This window comes from Astatotilapia calliptera, chromosome 11 (assembly GCF_964374335.1).
Source record: "Astatotilapia calliptera chromosome 11, fAstCal68.1, whole genome shotgun sequence".
NCBI lineage: Eukaryota > Metazoa > Chordata > Actinopteri > Cichliformes > Cichlidae > Astatotilapia > Astatotilapia calliptera.
The window spans coordinates 20734446-20757697 of record NC_137432.1 but is presented as its reverse complement, the minus strand read 5'-3'; the positions used below and the strand labels follow the sequence as shown (position 1 = coordinate 20757697).

General features: G+C 41.3%; 1 protein-coding gene across 3 annotated transcripts; it reads left to right on the top strand.

The window, feature by feature from the left end:
* Positions 1-754: 754 nt before the first annotated feature.
* On the top strand, positions 755-22040 carry setd2 (SET domain containing 2, histone lysine methyltransferase). Of its 3 annotated transcripts, XM_026183941.2 has the most exons (23): positions 766-1170; positions 2544-2665; positions 3308-3348; positions 8097-8118; positions 8241-12205; positions 12318-12449; positions 12633-12761; positions 12989-13112; positions 13213-13290; positions 13383-13480; positions 13619-13751; positions 14790-14924; positions 15017-15145; positions 15233-16303; positions 16425-16473; positions 16552-16831; positions 16950-17676; positions 18068-18190; positions 18585-18721; positions 18820-18931; positions 20421-20495; positions 20673-20774; positions 21352-22040. In XM_026183941.2, exons 5-23 carry the CDS (start codon positions 8298-8300, stop codon positions 21511-21513), a joined length of 7704 nt encoding a protein of 2567 aa, XP_026039726.1. In that variant the 5' UTR covers positions 766-1170; positions 2544-2665; positions 3308-3348; positions 8097-8118; positions 8241-8297; the 3' UTR covers positions 21514-22040. The 3 variants fall into 3 exon arrangements, with proteins under 3 accessions (XP_026039725.1, XP_026039726.1, XP_026039724.1); XM_026183940.2 differs by lacking the exon at positions 3308-3348 and having other exon boundaries at positions 755-1170; XM_026183939.2 differs by lacking the exons at positions 2544-2665; positions 3308-3348 and having other exon boundaries at positions 791-1170.
* The last annotated feature ends 1212 nt before the right edge of the window (positions 22041-23252 follow it).

The following is a 23252-nucleotide window of genomic DNA, read 5'->3' as shown; positions in this document are numbered from 1 at the left end:
GGATACTTTTTTTTGTGGCGGAAACGGGCTTCCAAAGACAGCAGATCACTTTCTCTAACAGGCTGATTCAGCTCTGATGGCACAAGGACAGATAAAGGAAATCTTTCATATCACTTGCGATCAACCTCAATAATTTAAAGTATCTGTCAGGCACAGAATCATCTCCTGCATACTATCATAATCAGTAATATTATTATTCATTGCAACTGCTGTACCAAAAGAATTAAAAGAAAGTATGGGATAACAAAAGTATTTCTCTTGTACAATGCCCGACCATTAAATGACAGAAGAAAAGTTTTACAATATTTACAATTTTCAGGTTACTACAAAAATGTACAAATTAACTTAGGAATTTACAGTAAAGAATGTGCAAATAGCAGAAGAGATTATAAAGATAAGGATTATAAATTATAGGAATTATAGGATTATAGGAAATGTGTGGTGACGTGTGTGACAGTCCAGTCCTACACAATGACTACCTCCACAATCACATTAGTGCAGTTCAAATTGTTCCAGTGGATGACAAAAAAACTGAATAGGCAGCACAAAAAGTAATCAATCAAATAATAGACTATGATAAACAACATCAAATAAATGAAGCATGAAATATAATGTTTATCAAAGGACCAAGGTCTCTGTTATTGAGATTTTAATCACTGTGTGATGCTCTCTAACAAGGCCTGCCTTTTTGAAATTTTAACTGGTTGTTTGACTCGTAGGAGCCGCAGTGCGCTCCGGGGTTCGCGCCAGCTGTGCACCCATATCATGTGATGCTGAACAGAGAAGCCTCAGAAACAGAGGCACTCGATTAGTGGCTGATACAAATAAAAAGTGGCTAAAACACATGCTCAAAAGACTTCGTTGGGGGATTAGACTGTTAGTCTTATCATTTTAAACACTTCCCGAGGCGCTGCATTCGCTATCATTTGTGTTTTAGAGCTCTCCCACAACTCTTCGCTAACTATGTGAGCGCATTCTGGCTCGGTCGTACCACCATTCACCCATGCTGAAGCTAGGGCGCAGCAGTAGCGGAGCCAGTGAGCCGACGACCATTTCCGACAGCTCCGTATGGATTTAACGTCGGTATACGTTGCTGCCTGATGTTTTAGAAAGCCGATCACCGGTGATTTCGAAGATGGGGGATCCCTGTGACCTTAAACACTTCGTAAAGTGAGTACCTCGTGAGCATGTCCCGGTTGTTTAGCGGGTCCTTATTTCTGGTGAAACCACCTTACTACAAAACAAAACATTAGCTATCATGCTAGCAAAGCCGGGTCACAGACTCCACTATAGGGGTCCATTGTATCCTAAAATAGAAGTGAACGTCATATATTTTCTTCCGTGTCAAAAAACTACAAAGGTAAGGTGCTCACACTGTCGAAAAAACCCCCATTATTCTGAGTGAACACACCAGGTAAAGCTCAAAATATAACAAGTTTACGACAGCCACGTTAGCCTACAGAGCGAGGCAAAGCTAACACAGCTAGTGTTAGCTGCTGATGCTAGCCCTTTACAGAAGCAAATGTGATTGTTCAACCCCCTGACAGGCACCCGAAAACACACTAAAAGCCTTACTTCTAGCATGTCAAAGTACACAACTGTTTGCTAGTCGACAGTAATAGCCTACGTTATACACAAGGAATATGCTCCTGCTGTCTTTAAAGACGGCCCATGAAATCTCTGCTAACCTACCCAAGCTAGCTCAGCTATTATATTTTTTAGCAAATTATCATCACGGTCTAATAACTAAGGTATGACGTGTTTTCTGCCTTCTCAGTGTTAGTGTAAGCAATCCTTAAAAAATAGCAGACTAAATTATTTGCTTTAGAACAATAATTTAGCTAGTTCTAGAAGTGGCTGTCTTTTTAAAGGCCATGTTTTGGCTGCATACACTCACTGCACAGGCCATGCTTAAGTGTAGTTACTCAGTTTGCATTCAGTCACGATTTGTTTGTCCCATTACAGTGTCGATGTGGTCATTCACATAAATCGTTGTTCTGCAAACAGCATTTTGTTTTATGTAGTCCGCATGCTTGTCTTTGCCGTGTCTAATAATCAGCTGCATCTTCTAATGCCCGCCCTGCATCCATCAATGTTTTTCCATTTATCTTCGACCATGAAACTTGCTGTTAATAAACAATTGGCGAACGTAACTTCCTATATGTTGATCAGCTGAAGCAACAACAGTGGAAATTTACAGCCAAATGTACTTAAATTGGGGGGAGGGGGTCCATGTCTAATGGGAGTAAGACGAGGTACGGCCACATTGCATTGATAGATAACAGAAAGGAAGGCGGGTCTGCAGAAGTCGTTACTGTGCAACGCTTTAATGCATGTGACACAATGTGCTTTCTGACGTTGTGTGCTGAATATACAATGTGTGTTGGACAACAGAGACAAACTGTGAAATACTGCAGTTATTGTGTCATTAGCAGGAACTTTACTGAGATTTTAATGGTGTCAAAAGTGTACAAGTTCCTGAGTGATTAGCTGTTGTGGATACAGAGAGACTTAGTTCATTGCTTTGTCTTTCTTTTTGTCAGGTGTGGCGTCACTTTGGAGGGCTCATTTCTCTGATTTGGATTATTCTTGGCCAGCAGCCCCTTCAGGCCTACTAATCCTAGACGAATTTCTCTATGGACGCTCTGCACAAGTCAGAGATCAGGTATTAGACAGCAGAAAATGTAGAATGCTTACCAAGTTGTGTTATGTTTATGAATATAGTCTGGCACGCTACTTTTAAAACATTTTGACTTCTACGTCAACCCATCCACCGCCATGTTATTGTTCATATAAAGAGCTTCTTTTTTTTTTTTTAATTTAAGCACTAAAGTGTCTTATGCAACTCACAAGTTCTGTGCTTTTTCCACATCCTTTCATCTGTTTATTTATTAATTGTCAGTCATTGTCTAGATGGTGTGTTTTTTGTAGTTCATACACAGTTCCTTAAAGTTTGTTGTGGTAATACAGGACAGTAAAAGCAGAAAAAAACAAACAAGTCATATATATATATCGAACAAATTGAATAGAAATTGTTACCTGAAGATGTATTTTTTTTTAACCATATATTTTTCATTTTCTTTTTATAATTTATTTATCAGCTTAAAAGATTAGATGCTTGTAAATTACAATTACAAAAAAATTACAAGAAAGCTGTTTGCAAAGGGAAAGATATTCATTGAAACCTGTGTTATAATCTTTTTTTTAATTGATTGCCCTTATTGATTCCAGATTCAATCTTTACAGGGAAAAAAGTAGTCCTACACATGTTTTTAGCATCAGTGTAACTGATTTATTATCTTTTCAGTGCAGAGACAGAGTAGAAAATATGGCTTGGATTTGACTGAGGTGAGCAAAAACTCCACTCTTTGTTATTATTTTGTTTTTTGTTTTTCTTTGTAACGGGCAACTGTAAGGAATACATGGCAGCACTAATTAATGAAAAATGATTGGCTTGGAAGCATTTAATTCCAATGGAGCTAATGGGGTTATTTGGAAGCAGTTCTTAACAGGAACCAGTTGTTATTCCCCATTCTTGCATTTCATAGCTCTTTCTGTATTACTGAATGTCCCAGCGCATGTGTCTCAGTTTGAAGGTCACAGGAGAAAAAAAAGAAAATTGAAATCCTAAAGGAATAAATGACCCATTTTTCCCATCACCCATATCAAGCTTTGCCCAAAGAAAACAGACACATTTTATTAAAAGTAGAAAGGGAATAAAAAGTCACACATTAAGTTTTCTTATATGTTGACCGCTTTTATTTCTTTGCTTTTATTGTTGTTTTGGAACACCAGTTACCAGTCTCAGTAAAGACAGTAAAGATATATAACAGCAACATGGCGATGAGAAAAGAATGCCCAATGGTGTGCCAAACCCCTTGTTCTGTAGTCTATGCCACTGAAACAGGAGTTGCATACCAGTCGCCCCTTTTCACTCTCAGTGTCATTGTATGTGAGCTCTATTTATTTAAGTTCAGGGTTAGAAATGAATATGAATCCATTTAGTAGAACGTAATTATTTCAGAACAAGTTTCGAAACATTTAAATTCATGGACATTCCACAATTATCTTACCAACTGTTATTCTTTTCGGTGTTTCTATTGAAAGAGTGATGAAAGAAACTCGTACTGCCAGAAAAAAATCTTACTTGCAGTAAAAAGGGGAGAAATCTGAATGCTTTGTCCTTCGGTATGGTAAAGCACAGAATACACTGTGTAAAGGGCCTATTAGACCCGCCGTTGTCACCCTTGTCAATGGTGACGCGCACCATAAGTGACGTCATATCCGCATAGGCGAGCTGCGCTTTGGTGTCGTTTCAGTTAGCCGTGGACTTCTTAGGTTTTTCTAACCCTTGTGTAGTTGGGGGCAGCCAGATTGAAGACACACATTTTCAATAGTCATGGGTTTTATCGGCATTTCAGTGATTTATCAGTGCAGGAGCTCAGAGATTTGGAAAGTTGAGACTTTCTGGAGAAAGTATTCCCCTTTCGTCGTCTTTTACTCCCATACCAATGCTGTCGTATAGGCTTTGTCTGTGTGGCAGCACCTGTCGTTCAGGAGAATACTGCAGTGAATCTGGTGCCCCCTCAGTGCTGGTGTAAATGGTGACAGGGCTGTGGTGACGTCATGTTTGGCTTGCGACATAACCAGTGGGGGCCTAAAGATGGATGTGGGTCAGCCCACAAGAGCATCACAGCTAGATATAATAAGGCCTGCATATTTAAAAAAAAAAAAAAAAAAAAAAGTTTGAAAAGTGAATCCTAAATATTTTTTGTTCTGGTCTTCACTGAAATATCCACTTATTTCATTCAGCTCTAAGAATGTGTGGTAGCCGTAGCGCTTTGTTTTGGTTGAGAAGTGGTGTTGAGAAGTGGTGTTATGCAATGCTGGATCACTTTTGGAAGTTCAGAGAGAGTTGAACTTTTATTTATGTCTGACAGAAATCATTTCGAAATAAGCAGGAAATGTAAACAATAGAGGCAGGAATCACCAGACACTCCACTATACAGTATTATCACAATACTTCACTCATGATACAATATTTTTGTGATTATTATTATTATTTTTTTAATTTTGCGAAATTCTGAGCATTGCAATAATATATATTGTTAGTTTTCATAATTTTTAAACTGCGAATGATGTCCTCAAAGTTAAATTTTGTCAATATCTGTTTCATCCACTAAGATAAAGTTGTCTCACTTCAATTTCTCCAAAAGTTGATTCTGTTCATCTGGACGTAGCGTTTTCAGTGGGAGAAACTTTCCGTCACTCATTCAAGTGACTTCTTCAGTCTCAGCTGACTGCAGGTTTCCCCAATTTTATAAACAGTATATTTGCATAATAACTGAAACCAGCCCACTGAAGGAACACTGAGCTGGTTCCGTCAGTTTTTCAAAGAAAAACCAGTCAGACCGTTGTCTGTCAGTCTGCAATTGAATGAGGGCAAGCTGGCATTTGCATGCAATCTGTTTCTGATAATACAGGAATTAGTTGTGATCAAATAATGTTGAAAATCATGTGTTGCTGTCTGCATCGATATCGTCTGCATCTTGTTGTAATATTCCCAGAGTATTTGAATTTATCTAATAAAAAAATTGCTATTTGCTGTTCTTGTGTTGATACAATTAGGGCTGGGCCATATTATACCGTTCACGGTAATACCGGTATAATGTTAGGCAACGATAGGAAAATGAAATATCGCGATAGAATGGGAGTAAAACGTGCATGGCCGATTGTTGAGTGAAACAGATGAACCAGAATTGGTTTGTAAAAATGGTGCAACTTCCGTGATGTGGAACTGGTTTGGTGTTTGTCTGTCAGATACACAACAAAGCACATTTTTTGCAGAACATGCAAGCGGCCGTTGTTATTGTCATATTTGTCGGACTAAGATGCTCTTAAATCTGGGAGTAATCTGGGTCCTAAACTCCGTATGCTTCAGGTCAAACAACACTGCAGCATCACTTAGAGTTAAAAACTGTCTAAATTCTTTCATCTTTAATAAAAACGATCAGCATTGCTGCTTTACCAGGTGTAACTATAAAGTTTAACTTCCAGGCATCCATGAAAACAAAAGTTATTACATTTAACGGAGTTAGACGTTAGCAGGAAGCTAGCGGAAGTTAGCTCGCTAGTTTCGCTAGTTACCTAAGCATGATATAGCATGTTCTGACTGAGAGATTTATGAAAAAAATCAAACGTACAGCTCTGCTATCACTTCCAACATAAATGAAGACAGGAAACTAAACAGCAGTGATGTTTGTAGGGTTACTGAAGTTGGGCTAGCTGGTATATAATGATGTGCTACGTGATCGCTAGCGACACAGCTATGTTAGCATAACATAAACAGTGAAGCTGGAGGACGAACACTAACACTTTTCCACTTATAAAAGTTAACGTGAAGGTTCTTCATGGTTAGAGACAAATGCAATCGCATGGCAGGATGCTGTAAACGGACCAAACTTCAGTCAGGAGAACAACTGAGATAATCCATCCACAATGCGAGGTTAGTCATTAATATACTGCAACAACATGGGAACAGAGCAGCTGCCAGAGAATTCAACATTAATGAATCAATGGTACAGAAGTGGAGGAAGCAAGAAGAATGAGTTTAATAAAGTTTGATTTATCTGACTGCTTTGTTTCGCTTAATGTGCCTTATAATCCCGTGCACCTTATGGTCCGAAAAATGCGTACTGCACACCGCAGTTTAATGTTGCAAAGCACCTCTTTTTAACTTCAGTGGATATTATACATGGTTATGCTCAGGATATGTCAGCCCATTTCTACTGGAAATGCCTTTTGGTTAAACTTTCAGCAAGGAATTTGCATTTGCACTGTTACATTTTTATAAAGCTTTAATGTACATAAAAACCAGCTTCTTGTTTAAGTGAAAATAAATGGAAGGTTGTCTTTTTGCGCTAGTAATGTTGTGGAGTTGTATTTTGTCTCGCATCAATTATATCATCGGTTATATCGTTATCGCAAATTTTCAAATATATATCGTGATAAATATTTTTGGCCATATCGCCCTGCTCTAGATACAATGTCACCAAGCAAAATGACAATACTATGCTGTATCAATTTTTTCCCTAGCAAAAAACTAAAACCTTTAAAACTGATCTTGCAAGTTAGTCAGCTTTTAGTAATCTGATTGAACATGCAGTTTTTTTGTTAGCTTTTCTAGTTTTTCTCTGCATAGTAGCTCATTGTTCTGCCCTCAGAGTAACAGGCTCAGAGGCTGAATGTCTGTTCTGTTCATCTGGTTGTAGTTTGCATGCTCATACCATGTTTGCATGGGTACGTTCCAACTATGTCACATTCTTCTACACCAAAGGCATCTTTATAAGGAATTTGGAATTATATAGACATAATATATATATGTATATACTTATGTGAGAATTAGGCATCCAAAAGACAGTGCATTTAGATAAAATGTAACTTTCCTCAGAAATGTTATTGTATTCAACATCACATGCTGAAGTTTATTTTTTGCTTAGCAGGCTTCCTCAAACTTTGGTGGGTTTGAGGAAACCTATTTAAAGTTGATCTGAGCAATTTCCTGTCCCTGTCCCCCCCCCCCTTAGATGTATGTGACATGTCTAGGTCAGTTAACCTGACAGTCTCAGCACTTCCATTTCATTTATTTATCGGTGAAATCCATTACTGCCTAACACTGTTTGCCACTAGTAGTCTAAACACATATGATCACATGGCTGCCGTAAGCTAATTCCCTGTCCGCTATATTTAAAATGTTAAAATGAAACTTGAGTCTGTTTATTTCTGTCTGTTTATTAATTTAACTCTGATAGAAATCAGAAGTGTTAATACACTTGGCATAGCATTCCCTTTGAACTTGAGAATATTGGGCAATGAGTGAAAGATACTGAACCACTGTTTCAGATTGGGCAACAGTTGTTTTGAAGTCATTTGTCATTAGTCCAGAGAACATTTTCAGGTAAATGTTTACATCCGCAGGTTTACCCTGATAATTTTGGCTTTAATCTTAAAGTTTCTTTTCTTTACTTTTACAATTGTAAATTAATTTCTGACTTTCCTTTCTTCTACTTTCCCATATTGCTCTTATGTAAATCCAGAGAGGAAGGGAGTGGTGCATCGGTAAGTTAACTAAATATAATTAATGACTATAAATATCTGCGGTCTTATCAGCATTTTACAGCCTTTTTTATTATATAAAAGAACTGAGGCAGCACGTTTATGTGTTTTCTCTTGTATTGTAGGTAAAGGTGGAGGGCCTGTCTAAAGCAGCTCTAATCAAAAGCCTGTCTCCCAGAGTCATGCTGTCCAACCACCTTTTGCCTAAAGGGACCAAGATGAAGGTCAACTTAGAAGATCAGGGTCGTCAGAAAGTGTCCTTCAGCTTCTCACAGACAAAGAAGCCACTCCAAAGCTCGTTCTTCATCCCTCCCAGTCCTGATAAGTCAGATCCTCATGCTGCCTCGTCACAGTCAACCTCCGAAAAACCTGGAAAGAGTGCAGACAGCAAAACTGAGCAAAGGCAGACACCCTTGGTGCCAGTATCAAAAACAGAGACACCTCAGACGCCAGTCCCCACAGCTACTAAAGTGAAAATGATGCATTTCAAGAAGCAAATTCTTAATGACTCTGTGACTGAAGAGAAACAGTCAGTTATGCCAGAAGAGCCGCACACCTCTCTATTTCAGAATGAACTCCCAGCACCCCAGAGTCTCATCAGCACCTGTCCCTCTGAAAGTGCTCACACTGAAACCTCTGAGACGAGAGAAACCTCAAGCCTCAAGAAACCAGCTGCTTCCTCAGGAAAAGATGGGGAGACATCCAGCAGTACTGAGCAGGATGAAAAGATACACAAAAGGAAAACCAGGTCACAGTCAGATAGTGCCCCCCCTGGCTCCGAATCTGATGGAGATTCAGCCCAGATGTCTTCCAGCCACAAATCAGTTGATTCCAAAAGTAAAACAAACTCTGACAGCAGAAGTAAAGATGTAAGAAAATCTTCTTCTGGTTCACATGCAGAGGAAAGGGAAAAAAGTTTCTCAAAGCGCTCAGAGAATTACGAAAGGTCGTCTAGTTACTCGAAATCAGACCGTGATTCCAGACACACATCTTCACGCTCATCCCGATCAGAGAAAGATCGCCGAAGGTCCAGATCTAGATCACGGTCTAGATCAAGAGGTTCTCGAACAAGTTCTTCACACTCCAGATCAGACAGAATTAGAAGTGACAGAGGATCGCGCTCTGAAAGGTCCTACTATCATGAATCAGACCGGAGATCGCACAGGAGTTCTCCACGCAGGGATAGAAGACGTTCTCGCTCTCGGACTGACAGAACTCGGGACAGTTCCGACTCTGAAGATGACCACAGAAAAACAAGGTCAAGGACAAGTGACAACAGTAGGTCATCTAACCACTCAAGCTCACATAAGGAGTCAAAATCATCATCCTACTCAAAATCTGAAAAAACCTCAAAATCTGTAGATTCACCTCACTTTTCAGAGTTGGATAAAAGAACACAGTCCTCAAAGTCTGAAAGGATTACAAAGCGGTTATCGGACTCTGATACCCTACGCAAGGGTTCTCCTGATCTGGACTCCAGTCACCGTAAATCTAGCAGCCATCATAAGTCAGAGGCCAACAATAAATCTTCATCTTCCAGTAGTTACACACACTCTCAGACACATGAAAAACGGCAAAAAAGCAGCCCCAGTGACTCTGAAACGGATCATAAGGGCAAATTACAGTCATCCAACAGAAGCTCCAGCTCCTTGGAGAACTGTAAAAACTCTCAAAAGAAAAGCAGTAGACCAGAGTCGAAACAGGTCCCCTCTAGATCTTCTGTGAAATCTTCTGGGCAAGATAGACAATCAGATGATTTATTTCATAGCCCTGGAAAAGCACCATCTTGTGCAACCACAACAGAATCATTTTCTCAGAGTTCAAAAGAAAAATCCGATTCCCAACCGGTTGAAAATGAAAATGGCAATAAAGATGAAAAGGAGGTGGGGTCTTGTGGTGAGGGTTTGCAAGAACTGTCACTTAAGACAGAAGCAAAATCAGGTCTTGAAATGGAAAATAACATTGCCTCTGATGTCACTTACAGCGAGAGCCTAAAGCATGTAAACTCTACTCTGGAAAACGTGTCTAATGTGAAGGATAGCCTTTCCTCTAATGATCCAACACATGTGAACTCAAATGCATCTGTCGTAAATTTATGTAGTGGTAATGACAGTACAATGTGCAATAAGGACGAGGAAATTTTTTACTGTTCAACTGGGCCAGAGTCTGTACTTCATTCAGTGGATAAAGCTGTCACAGAGGCTGTCCAGCAAAACACTAAACCAGAAAATGTTGAGCTGGATGAAGCTCAGCCAGTCAGTAAAGAGTCTGACACAAATTTGCCAGTCAAATCTGATTCATCTTGTCTTCAGTTTGAGAATCCGCCAGAGTCACTACCTACCGATGTAAAAAAGGGCAGCTGTAGTACCCGAAAGTCACGGTGGGATATTGTTGGGCAGGATTCCTCGGAGAGTGAAAATTCACAGAGAACTGTTTGTGTAGAGAGTAAACTATTAAATACTGTTAAAAAGGTGATCTCTGTCAAAAAAATAGAGTTCTCTAAAGATAATGCTCAACAAGACTGTGATATTAAAGATGATATTCAGCAGGAAGCTGGAACACATTCCAGACTGGTAAGGCAGACGGAGATCTCAAAGCAGGAAGTCCAATCAGAGAGCACACCCGTGACCTTTAATTGCAAAGACCAAAGTGAGCCTTCGCAAGCCAGCACCAGCAATGACCACTGTGACTCCAAACTGTCTGCTTCTCAAAAGTCAAACACAGATCAGCCACTGCACATAAATGACAAGATACAGATCAACTCGGCAGCAACAGCACAGCACTCAAATGAGGAAAATTCCGAAAACAAATCCAAGGACAGTGCTAGCAAGAGCAAACTGAGTAAGAGAATGTCTCCCAGTCAGGATGCGTCAGGACAGAGTGAGGCCAGTGATAGCGATAACTCAGAGTATGACTCTGATTGCGACGAGGCTATAAAACAGTTGCACTCTGTAGTAGTGGTGCCAAAGAATTCTTGTCTAACAATGAATACAGAGGAGAGGGGACCTTTGAATATTTTACAACAGCAGAATGCCTTAGCAGCTGAAAAACATATTAGTGAACCCCCAAATCAAGTTAGCCAACAGAAAAAACAACCCACAACACAGACCGGTATAAGCGATTCACTCAGTAATAGTACATTGTGTCAGTCCCAGAGCAATATGATTGATAGCACCAGTCACTCAGAGGCCTCCACCTCCATCAGTACCCAACCTTATACTGCTGGTCATACCAGTTCCCATGCAAGTGTCACAGATTCCACCCCCATGCGTGATAATTCCAAACAGTGTGAGCAAGGGCACAAACAACATGATGTGAGCAACAGAGGAGATCGGACGCACGTGCATTACCAACAAGATCATTTCTCCAGGGCTGACAATATTAATGAGAAGCATGAATTCAACCTGGGTTGGGATTTCTCACAACCAGAACAGCCTACTAGTACGTACCAGCAGCCTGATAGCAGCCACGGGCCTCAGTTAACAAACACTAAACTGTCAGGATCTTTTTCCAAGGAACAAGAACACAGACCAAGTACTGCTTCCTGTATCCAGCAGTCGCAAAACATGCAGACAAGCAGAAAAAACTACCTCCATGCAAATGTCATTGATCAGGATCCTTCAGGCGAAATTCAACCCGACTCCCTCACTAATGATCATGACGACTTCAGTGGGGATAAATCATCAAGTTGTAGCAAAACGGCTTTTGAGGGCAGTGGGCCTAACACTCAAGGGTCATCAAGCTTTGTACAAGGTCATGAAATAAGCAGCAATAGCAGGGGTTCTGCTGTACCCGACCCCTCTAGAGAAGACAGTTTTAGGCCCCACAGAGGAAGGGGCCCTCCCAAGAAAAGGCGTCCAGAGATAGAGTCCGATTCAGACAACGAGGCAGAGGCTGGCCCTGCAGCTAAAAGGGACCGTCAAGGAGATACTGAAGTCGCTAAAGAAACTCTTGTAAAATCTGCAGCGGACCGTCCATCACTCACTCTGCAGGACTTTCAAGATGCAAATAGATGGAAAGAGTTTGCCAAGTCTAAAAAGATGCCTCCGTACTTTGACTTGATTGAGGAGAACTTGTACCTAACAGAAAGGTAAGATGATTCCCGTCAGAGAATCAAGTTTGTTTGTGAAGAGTAACTTCCTAGCAAAATGTTGAATTATTTTCAGACTTGATCTTTGAAAGTTTTAAAATGTAATTTGCAGGAAAAAAAGCAAATCTCATCGAGATATTAAACGAATGCAGTGTGAGTGCCCGGTGCTACCCAGAGAGGACCGAGCAAGGGGCGTACTAGCATGCGGGGATGACTGTTTAAACCGGCTGCTGATGATTGAGTGGTAAGTGTAATAAAGGTTATTGAACCGCTGGCATCTTTTACATCAATAAATATTTTACAACTTTCCTTAATTAAGAACCTGGAAATCCATAGTTTTTTAAGCACCTATTCTGTTTTGTTAATCAAATCTTTTTACGTCTTTCTCGTAACATCTTTTTTCCATGTGATTTTTTTTTTTTCTTAGTTCGTCACGGTGCCTGAATGGAGCCTACTGCTCTAATCGCCGCTTTCAGATGAAACAACATGCCGACTTTGATGTGATCCTTACAGAAGACAAGGGCTGGGGACTACGGGCAGCTAAAGACTTGGCATCGTAAGACACTTATTGGTTTTTAATAGAACGCTGTGAAATAATTTTTAGAAAATAACATTCAGTAGTTGACAAAAGAGGCTCTCTGTTTCACTGCATAACGATAGAACAAGGCCTCGACAGTGCTTCCTAAGAGGTTATAAGATCTGACTTATACTAGATAAAAATGCATGTGGAAAGAAAAAACAACAGTGGTGATATATGTGAAACTGCTTTTGTTGTTTTCTTAGAAACACCTTTGTACTGGAATACTGCGGTGAGGTTTTGGACCACAAAGAGTTCAAAACAAGGGTGAAAGAGTACGCTCGCAATAAGAACATCCACTACTATTTTATGTCTCTGAAGAATAACGAGGTAAGTGATGATTTAACACATCAAATGGCGTCTGTAAATGGTTTTAATGGTTATTTGTGGTGGCTGGAAGAAACGACTGACGCTGTACTGCCTCTCTCAGATTATTGATGCAACGCTGAAGGGTAATTGCTCTCGGTTCATGAACCACAGCTGCGAGCCCAACTGTGAAACCCAAAAGGTACGGTGGCAAAATAAAACTCTTTGGCGTATCCTTTTAGTTTCTTTTACTTTTTTGTTTTGTTTTTTTATTTAATTTTTTAATCGTTTCAGTGGACAGTCAACGGTCAGCTTCGAGTTGGGTTCTTCACCACCAAGGCTGTTACTGCAGGAACTGAGCTCACGTTTGACTACCAGTTTCAGAGATATGGGTACGGTTCCTGCGCGGTTACTGTATTTTTGTGTTCGACGTATAATATATGAATAGACTCAAAAAGAAAGACTGGTTAACCTTTTCATCGAATGGTTTAGCAGTGGTGGTTTCATCTCTGTTTAATTGTACCCTGCAGGAAAGAAGCACAGAAATGCTTCTGTGGAGCACCCAGCTGCAGAGGCTTCCTGGGTGGGGAGAACAGAGTTAGTGTTCGAGCAGCTGGTGGGAAGATGAAGAAAGACCGCAGTCGAAAGAGTGCTCTCACAACGGTCGGTTCTTTTAGTAATATTTAAAGGTCTTAAGGCATTTCTTTTAAGTGTAGCTTTAACAGGTTTGCATGGAGGCCGGCACTTTAGTGACTGATACACAACAACTAAGAGAGGGAAAGACTTACAAATTTGTATAAATTGAGTGCTGAGAACTGTTAAGCTGCATACACTGCTGTGTGCAACTGTTATTTTCCTCTTCTTAATAATCAGGTACATAAACCTGTTAGAAAATATTCATGCAAAATCAATCATATCAGAAAAGGCAACAGAAGCTGTGAACTCATTAACTGTTCCGTTTTTAAAAAGTTTACACAATAAAAGTGCAAAAAATGTTATCTTTCTTTTCCTTTTGATCACTATAATAAGTAACTGCTTCAGCAATATAGTGAAAATGTGTTAGTAATGTACCAGAACTTCAGGATATTTGACTACTTGGTATTCACAGCCTCATTTACAGGGTAATTGTAGTGGTCTTTGAAGTCATAGTGTTAAAGTTACAGTAGAGGATTCATAACAGCCTGTATTACAATGCCTGTACTTGCTTCTTAGATTAGATCTGTTTGTTTCAAGCTTATTATTTTTTTAATATTTAGACACTGCTGGAATATCTCTGCATAATTTGTAGTTCAGTTTTTATACTTGTCTTATATTGCATGTCAGTAGACACTCTGAAACTAACTGTTTTAGCTACCCTCCTTTTAAGGCCACCCTCAATTTAAGCTGGAATTCTTCAGAGTGCCTCACCCCTCATTTTGAACAGCAGGTTGATGGGGCAGAGCCAGAACTGTGTGCCTTGATATCCCCTCCCTTTGACGTCAAACGGAGCCAGAAATGGGGGGGGGAAATGAGCTTTTAGAACAGCCCAAGCATTTTGACTCACTGTGATTACTTGCACAGTACATAAGTTGACCTTTATTATTTGAAACTTTGTCCTTGTGTAATATGAGAAGCCATCATTGTAACTACAGGCTGTATACACGGAGTGTTTTAAATGCCAAAATGTATCTTCACTCTTGTTTCTATGCTGTCCTTTCACAGGTCGATGAAGAGCTGGAGGCATTACTAGAGAATGGCGAAGGCTTATACGATGAGAAACAGGTGGTGTCTCTCTGCAGACTGATGGTCCGAGTGGAAACGATGGAACAGAAACTCATCTGTCTAAAGCTCATACAAGTATGACTAGATCTGTGAATACGTTGTCTATATTGTTGATTTTTTTTTATCTTCTTTTTTAGGTTATAACATGTTATGTTTGTTTTGTACAGGATACACAAAATCCATCATGCTTGAAGCAGTTCTTAGACCACCATGGATTGTCTTTGCTCTGGATTTTCATGGTGGAGCTTTCCGAAGCTAAAGGCAACAGTGCCAACAACATCAAACTGCAATTACAGGTGAGATATGTCAAAATGTTATCATATATCACTGTATGGCCCATACACAGCCACTTGCTGTTTGACCAGCGATTGCCTTGTTTGCAGATCATGAAGACCCTCAGTGTGCTGCCCATCTCAACTAAGAACATGTTGGAGGAGAGCAGAGTCCTGACCTTCATTCAGCGGTGGGCTCAGACAAAAACTCTTCCTCAGCAGACTGAGATGGATGGTTACTCTAGTGAGAACACCTCCCGTGCCCAAACTCCCCTCAACACTCCTGATGGTTCCTCCGCTAAAATGGGACCAGAACTAGATAGTGACACGTCCAAGCCTGCTGTGTACAGACGCCTTAAAATCATTAGCGAAAACAGTCTGGACAGCGCTCTTTCTGATGCTAGCAAAGCATCCGATGGGAAAGAGGAAGAGGAGGAGGAGGATGATGAGGAAGATGATGAAAATTCACGTGCAGGACTTCCTGAAGGAAAGCAGTTGAAGCCAGACACACCGGTGGACGCTGCAGATCCAACCACAGATTCAGCGGAAGAGTCGGCAAAAGAAGTCATAGGAGAGAAACAGGAAGAGGCAGCGATGACTTCAAGCAGTGAACCTCAACCTCCAACTGAAGAGGTGAAGGAAAAACCTGATTTGGTTGTGGAAGAGGACTCCGATATAAAAGAAGTCAAAAGTGAAGATCAGGCAGATGAGCTGGAACCAGCAAAAGAGCCAGTTGAAACACAAGAGAGTGGGAAGCCTCAAGATACCCAATCAGTGACAGAAAATGCAGAATTAGAAGAAGGCCAGCCCAGTGTTAAAGTCCATGAGCCAGAGACCCAATCCAGTCAAACGGGTGTTGCTGATGCTCCACCTGAGCAGCCTTCAGAGACTATGGAATCCCAGACAGAGGCTGAAGAGGCTAAGAAAACACTGCCTAGCAGTGAGCCACACAGTGGTGAACCAACCACTGATGTTCCACCTATCGCTGAAGCCCCGGAGGCCACGATTCCCTCAGCGGTCACAGCAACCCCTGTGGATCCATCAGTGATAGGGACGCCTTCTCAAGATGAAGAGGAAGGTGTCTCAGATGTGGAGAGTGAGAGGAGTCAGGAACCACAGCTCAGTGTTTTCGACATTAGTGGCATGGCTGCTAGGCTTCTAGAAAGCTGGAAGGATCTAAAGGTATATTCATAAGTTGTCGCCTTCAAAGGAAAATAGATAAACATGTATAAAATGTGTATCATCCAAATGTTTGCGATGCTCTCATCATTGTATTCCAAAGTCAAAGTTCTGTTATTTTCAGGAGGTGTACAGGATACCAAAGAAGACTCAAGTAGATAAGGAAGGAAGAGGTACGGTTACCTCGAAGTTTATGTTTGGCTTGAAACATTATTTGCATAACTTTTAATATAATTAGATTTTTCTGGCAGATCGCAGCCGAGATCGAGATACATCTTTCACGCCACGCACCACGTCAGGAAGCCGAGAACGTGAACGGGAGCGAGAGAAGGAGAGGGAACGGGACAGGGATCGAGATTGGGACAGAGACAGGGATCGAGATTGGGACAGAGACAGGGATCGAGATTGGGACAGAGACAGGGACCGCGATCGAGGCTCTGAGAAAACTCCGCGCAGCTCTGAGCGACGGAGGAGACGCTCGCCATCTCCACCTTCATCCTACGAGAGGAGCAGCCGACGCACTGAGGAACGGTAGGAATTTGTGTTATTTGTTGATTGTGTCCTCGAATCATAGTGTTTTTTTCTTTTCCCAAACTCTCCTAGTGAAGGTTTGGTACTCAGCTGTCCTCATGTTCTCTGAATTGTGAAGGTTTGATCCATCTAACAGCAGCAAGACACCAAGAGGAGTTGGTGGCAAGGAGCGCAACAAACTGTCCACAGAGGAGCGCAGGAAGCTGTTTGAACAGGAGGTTGCCCAGCGGGAAGCACAGAAGCAGCAACAGCTTCAACAGCAGCAGCAGCTCCAGTCTTTGGCTTATGACCCGGCTCTAGCCTATGCCTCCAGCCCTGGTTTCATCACGTACCCACCTGGATATCCCATCCAGACTTTTGTGGATCCTTCCAACCCCAATGCGGGCAAAGTACTTCTCCCAACACCTACAGTGGAGCCGAGTCTCAACTATGAACAGACTCCACCCCAGCGTCTCGTCTCAGATCTAGGACTGACCTCTCCATCTTCCACTCCCCAAACCACTCCAGTCACCAATCTCCCTCAGCACGTCACTACCGCAAACCTTGCCTCTGGCAACCCTCAGCACTATGCCCAGCCAACTGTAGCAACCCAGGATGCAGGCGTAGCTGTCCTGTCGGTACCAGCCCAGTCTGCCCCTCAGGTACAGGGCCAACAGAGCTACACCACTCTCTGGGACCCCACCACTCAGCAGGCAGTGACTGTGCAGACACAACCTGCACAGCAGTATGCCACAGCCCCGGGACAGGGTCAGACTCCCACAGCTATCTATTATCAGGGCCAGCCTTGCCAAACAATCTACAGCATCCCTGCTCCCTACCCCCAGACCAACACTCCAGTCATACAGGTAATCTTCTTGCTCTGGTCATATACAAATGTCCATTTTACCTTTCTTAGATTTGCTCATTGCCCACGTTTGATTTTTGTGTAATTTTTATAAATAACCTACATTATGATATACAAGAGATAACTCCTTGATATAGAAAAAAGCGAATGTTAATATCTTTATTGCGATTGAACTGTATGAAAATACAAGACAGTCTTTTAAAAGATGGTTAATAAAGGAAATTATGTTTTTCCTGACCAATCTGTAGTATATTTTTGACCCAAATTCGATGGGGGTTGGGAAAACTAAGCTCATAATTCAGAGGAGGATATTTTATTTTATTCCTTAAAAAAGAAAAAAGAGGTTCTGAACGTCTGTAAGACTGCCATCTAATTGTGCTTTGTTTTTGAAGGCATACACTGATCCCACAGCCAGCTACCTACATGGCCAGCCGGTATATCCTGGTCAGCAGGGAGTGGTGGTGCAGCAGGGAGGCACAGTCACCACCATTGTAACATCTCAAACTGTTCAGCAGGTAACAGACAAGACGTAAAACAGGGATATTATAAGGCAGTTGAGTTTGTGGTTTTGAACAAGCCCTATTGTCGTGGCCACAAGGGGGTGGTATAGATCTGAATTATGCATCTGTCCCTTTTAATATGAGACAGAGTCCAGCTAAATGGGTCCCATTTGTTTATAAGAATGTAAACACGTATGACTTCAAACTACAGTTGTTATAGTGACAAATTTAAGTTGTTACATAATGGCCATATACATTAGAAATTAGATGTCAATTTGTTTTGTTTTTGTTTTTAAATGAAAGCTGTGTCAGTAATTTTTGATCTCTTTTTAAACACATTAAAGTGAAGCTGTATGTGTATATTTTGTGATCCTCCTATACTAAGTTTAAAACTTATTTTCTTCTCCAGGAAATGATTGTGCCCAACAGTGTGATAGACCTGCCTCCACCTTCTCCCCCTAAACCCAAAACTATCGTCCTACCTCCCAACTGGAAAGTGGCTCGGGACCCTGAAGGCAAAATTTACTACTACCATATTGTTACAAGGTTAGTAAAACTGTGTTGCAGGGGTGTTTTGTGTGTGTGCCTCAGTAAAGTCCTCACAAGCATATTGCGTTTCATTTATTTATTTATTTTCCCTTTAGGCAAACACAGTGGGATCCACCAACCTGGGAAGGAAATAGTGACAACACTAGTGTGGACCATGAATCAGAGATGGACCTGGGAACACCCACCTATGATGAAAATCCTTCCAAAGTGAGCTTTTGACATTGATTACTCTTCACTGAAAGATTTTTAAAAAGTTAACTGTTGTGATCTAATCTTAGGTGGGTGGTCAGAAACAGCGGGTTTTAGTAACAGTCTTCACAGAGTGGAAAAGTATCTCTGCATTCCTTCGTTTGACAATGAGAAAGAATCCACATTACTTTTTCGTTAGTTCCCCTGAAAGTTTGCGCTTGGATGCAAAACACGATTATAGTGTTTGCTCCTTGAGGTAATTGAAGATGCTGCACCAGTGATTACTTTCAGCTGTTTCTCAACTAAGAAAAAAAGAAGAAGAAGAAGAAAAGCCTTCAGCACAACACCACGTTCTGTCGAGTCTTATAAACTTGGCGGCAACTACACCTCTCAAAATGGCTTCATCGCACTCTACAGAGAGACAGAAATTTTAAGAGTGTGTCTAAACGCCCCGCCCCCTGCTCAGCTGTCTGTCCTTTAGCCTCAAGGCTAAAGAGGAGGCGATGCCTAAGCTCATCTCCTCTCTTCTGCTTCCTTTGTTTTCCCCTTTCATTTTTTATCCTGTCTTTAAAGATAATGGAAACCATGTGGGAGATTTAGCCTTCATTTATTTGCAGTTTGGGGTTTTACGCTTTAACTGCATAACTGTCTCTTTGAAAGACTTGCACAGTGACGGACATGCAACCCACAGCAAAGGTAGACGTGAGAGTCGGTGGAAGTTTATTTGTAAATTTTGTCATTTTAAGTGGTGACAGTACAGAGACGCGCCATCGTGTAGGAGGTCACAAGTCTTAAGTGTTGTCTGCATGCCAAACCCCAGAAATGAGACCACGCATCATCCGGGCAAACTCGACTCACGAGATACAACAGCTGTTGAGAAACACAAAGAAGACACACACTGACACGCATACAGAGATTCCTTGATTTATTCGTAGGGTGTGTTGGTTCATTTAACAAACAAGACTGAGGTGAAACATCCATGTTGTTCAATAATCCAAGAACAGCTACATGTGTGTGAGCTGTAGGCTTTAGACAATGGTGGTGCCGACTTCCAGGGCTCAAAACTATGACACATGCTTTAGCCTTGCAAAGCATTCTGTCTCACTGTCTGGATTCCTCCTCTGTGTGTGCGGCTGTGTGTGTGTGTGTGAATCCTTTATGCTTGTTCTTGATACTCACCGCTTCATAGTGGGTGTAGGCAGTTAACTGCTGCCTGCTTGACTTTGCTGTGGAAGGCTGCGGCCAGAGAGGAAGCGGCACCCTGGCAGGATATCCCTGCGTTGTTTCAAATAGCTGGTGAACAGGTGCTGCATTTACTCCCTACTGACCTCAGTAGCTGTCGTTGCAACTTGTAGGAATGTTTTAATTAAGCTAAGCTAGGGTTGGGTTTGCAGCATAGAAAAATCAGTTTGCAAAGTGGCGTGCTAATTCTGGTCCGCAACATTTCAGAGTTATATTTGTCCGCAAACAAGCCTGTTAATGAGTTTCTCTTATGATGACGTTGTAGTTTTCCACAAAGACGGCTGAAGCAGACACTTCCAGTGAACTCGCTAAGAAAAGTAAAGAGACCTTTCGCAAGGAGGTGAGTCAGAGTTTCCACAAACTGTGTTAAGAGCAATGTTTTTAACTCCTTTTTTAAACATATATACAGTGTCTGCACTTCGATCTGCATGGTCGTGAATCTGTCCGGCCATTTCTGTTTTGTTTTTGTTTTTTTAATTCTGTACATTACTTAACTTTATACCTGTTTGTTAATCAGATGTCACAGTTCATAGTGCAATGCTTGAATCCTTATCGAAAGCCAGACTGCAAATCTGGACGCATCAGCAACACAGAAGACTTCAAACACCTGGCTAGAAAGGTAACCGTGTTCATACATGGATTAAGTTTTCCACAAAGCAAACGTTTCTTTCTTTCCTAGTGTGGTCACGGCACAGTGAGGATGCTGGTCAGCATTTAATGTAAACAAAGTTTTCAAAGTTTCCTTCAAACTATTACTAAATAATTAAACTCCCACGATTTCGGCGTCCAGCCAAATGTTTTTGTGTTCTGCCTCCAGAACAAATGTTGTACATGCTAGCTATTATCACTGTCTCTTTTGTTTTAGCTCCTTCTCAAAAGCTGTTTTCAACCAGCATCTCTTCAAAGGGCGGTGGGGTTTTTTTTCCATTATGATTCTCAGTAGGTCCATGGATAGTGCATGTGAGTGGTTTGCCACTCGAACATACCAGGACTCTGAGGACATGGGCGCAGTAAACAGAAAGACGACTTAGGCTTCACCCATTTAAAGACTGCAGCATTGTATTATGTCAAATTATAAAGAGCAAAGTCACTAAAGGGGATTAACCACTCTACCGCAACTTCAATATCAGTTTATTGTAGACTTGAGGGCAAGAATGAATGCCTAACTCTTTCCTCACTTCTGCTCTGTCTTCTAGCTAACTCACGGAGTTATGAATAAGGAGTTGAAAGCTTGCAAGAATCCCGAGGACCTCGAGTGCAATGAAAATGTGAAGCACAAGACCAAGGAATACATCAAAAAGTACATGCAGCGATTCGGCGCCGTGTACAGACCCAAGGAGGACACAGAGGTGTATTGAAGCATTTCAGGCCACAGATGTTACACTTTGCTCTGCGCTAACACAGGAGAAGCACAGATTTGCCTTTCCATTCACTCCCACATGTACGAACTGTCCAGCCTGAACAGTGAAGTAGTTTCTTTATTTCTATTTATGTCTACGAATTGCACTGCTGAAGTTCTCCAGGCCCTGCGGATCGCACAGGAGCCCCGATATACGGACTCTGGGAGACTTGGTTGTTGATGACCAACCCAAGACTCCAGGTGCAGTGTTCTCAGACGATGACACTGAGGGGTGCTACAGAGACTGTTTTCACTGACTGTTTTATTTTTTAGCGTTTTTGTGTTTTTTTTCATTTGCGGCTCTTAAAAGTTCCTCAGATGATCACCTCAATTCCAGTTTTTAAACTGTTATATCCCTGAATGAGGATCATTCACAGGAATCAGCTTTGGTATCACATTTATCAAAGTTTTGTTGTTACTTTCCACTGTTTAAAAAAAAAAAAATTAAAAAAAAGGATCCGTGCCCGAACAGTCGAGTTCTCCCTCCCCAGCCTCCTTTTTCTCCCCCCTCTGTACACGCTTCAGCCCCCCTGCCACTGACCATATCTGGTGCTGCTTTTAAATGGGCTGTGGAGGTCCAAGCTTCCACTCCTGCAAACCCTGCCTTCTTAACCACAAGACTTTGGAGCCTCTGTTGTTTTATGAATGCATGATGTAACCTGAGGTCAGAGTGATCCTTATGGAAATCCCTACATTTTCCACATCTTCTTACTTCAAGTAATCTTCCCTCACGGGGATGAGCTTTTTGCTCACGGTATACTGAGGGATCAATCGGTGGCAATCAGGCTGGCGAAAAGGAGTTAGCGGTCAATCTTTGCTTGACTTTTATCAGTTAATGTGTAATAATGGGAGCAGGGTTTGAATGCTATGTTTGACATGCTGTTTAGGTGTGTGTCCAGTTACTTCCCCACCCCCTCGTTTCTTGTCCGGCCCCACTTCCTCAACTTGTTCTGCCCGATTTCCTCTTCTTGCAGGAATGATTCTGAGAATGAAGGTCGTAGCATTGCAGTTTTAACCGTTTCTAAACATCCCACGCGTTCAGTCTTTTTACCACTCTTAGTCCTAGCAAGACATTTGAGACACTTTGGTCGACAAACTGTCACTCATTAATTTCTGAGATTTTTACAGTTGGCACTAAAAGTTGTTTCTTTAGCATTAGGTCATCGATTTTACATCGCATAAAATTGCATTAAAAAGAATTCCAACATATGTACATTGCTTTATATGTGAATATACTGAATAATAGTTTTTTGGAATGCTTAATTAAGCCGACACTTTGTAAATGGAATATGATTTGGTGATTAAAAGTGTAAATATTGTGTAAAATTACCAAAGCTGTATGCAGGAGAGTAGGGTGATGGAGCACAGTGAGCCCACCCATCCTCACCAGCTTAGTCCTCCTGATGCAGTTCCCATATCAGTCAGTGAAACTTAGGAGCCCACTGACTCACAGCCAATTTATTTTAATGAAGTGGCCAGGGAGATGTTCATGTGTTTTTGTTTTTTAGTTGTTATTGTTGGTGGTGTTTCTTTTTTTTAATTATTATTTTTCTATGTACAAATTAAATTTCACCCAACTCTACTGTAAGTATTGTGTAAGCACATTGTCATACCGAGTGTAAAAACATTTTAAAGATAATAAACTTTTTTTGTAAAATCACATCAATTTTTTTTCCTGCGGTGCAGTTCAGTTAGGTT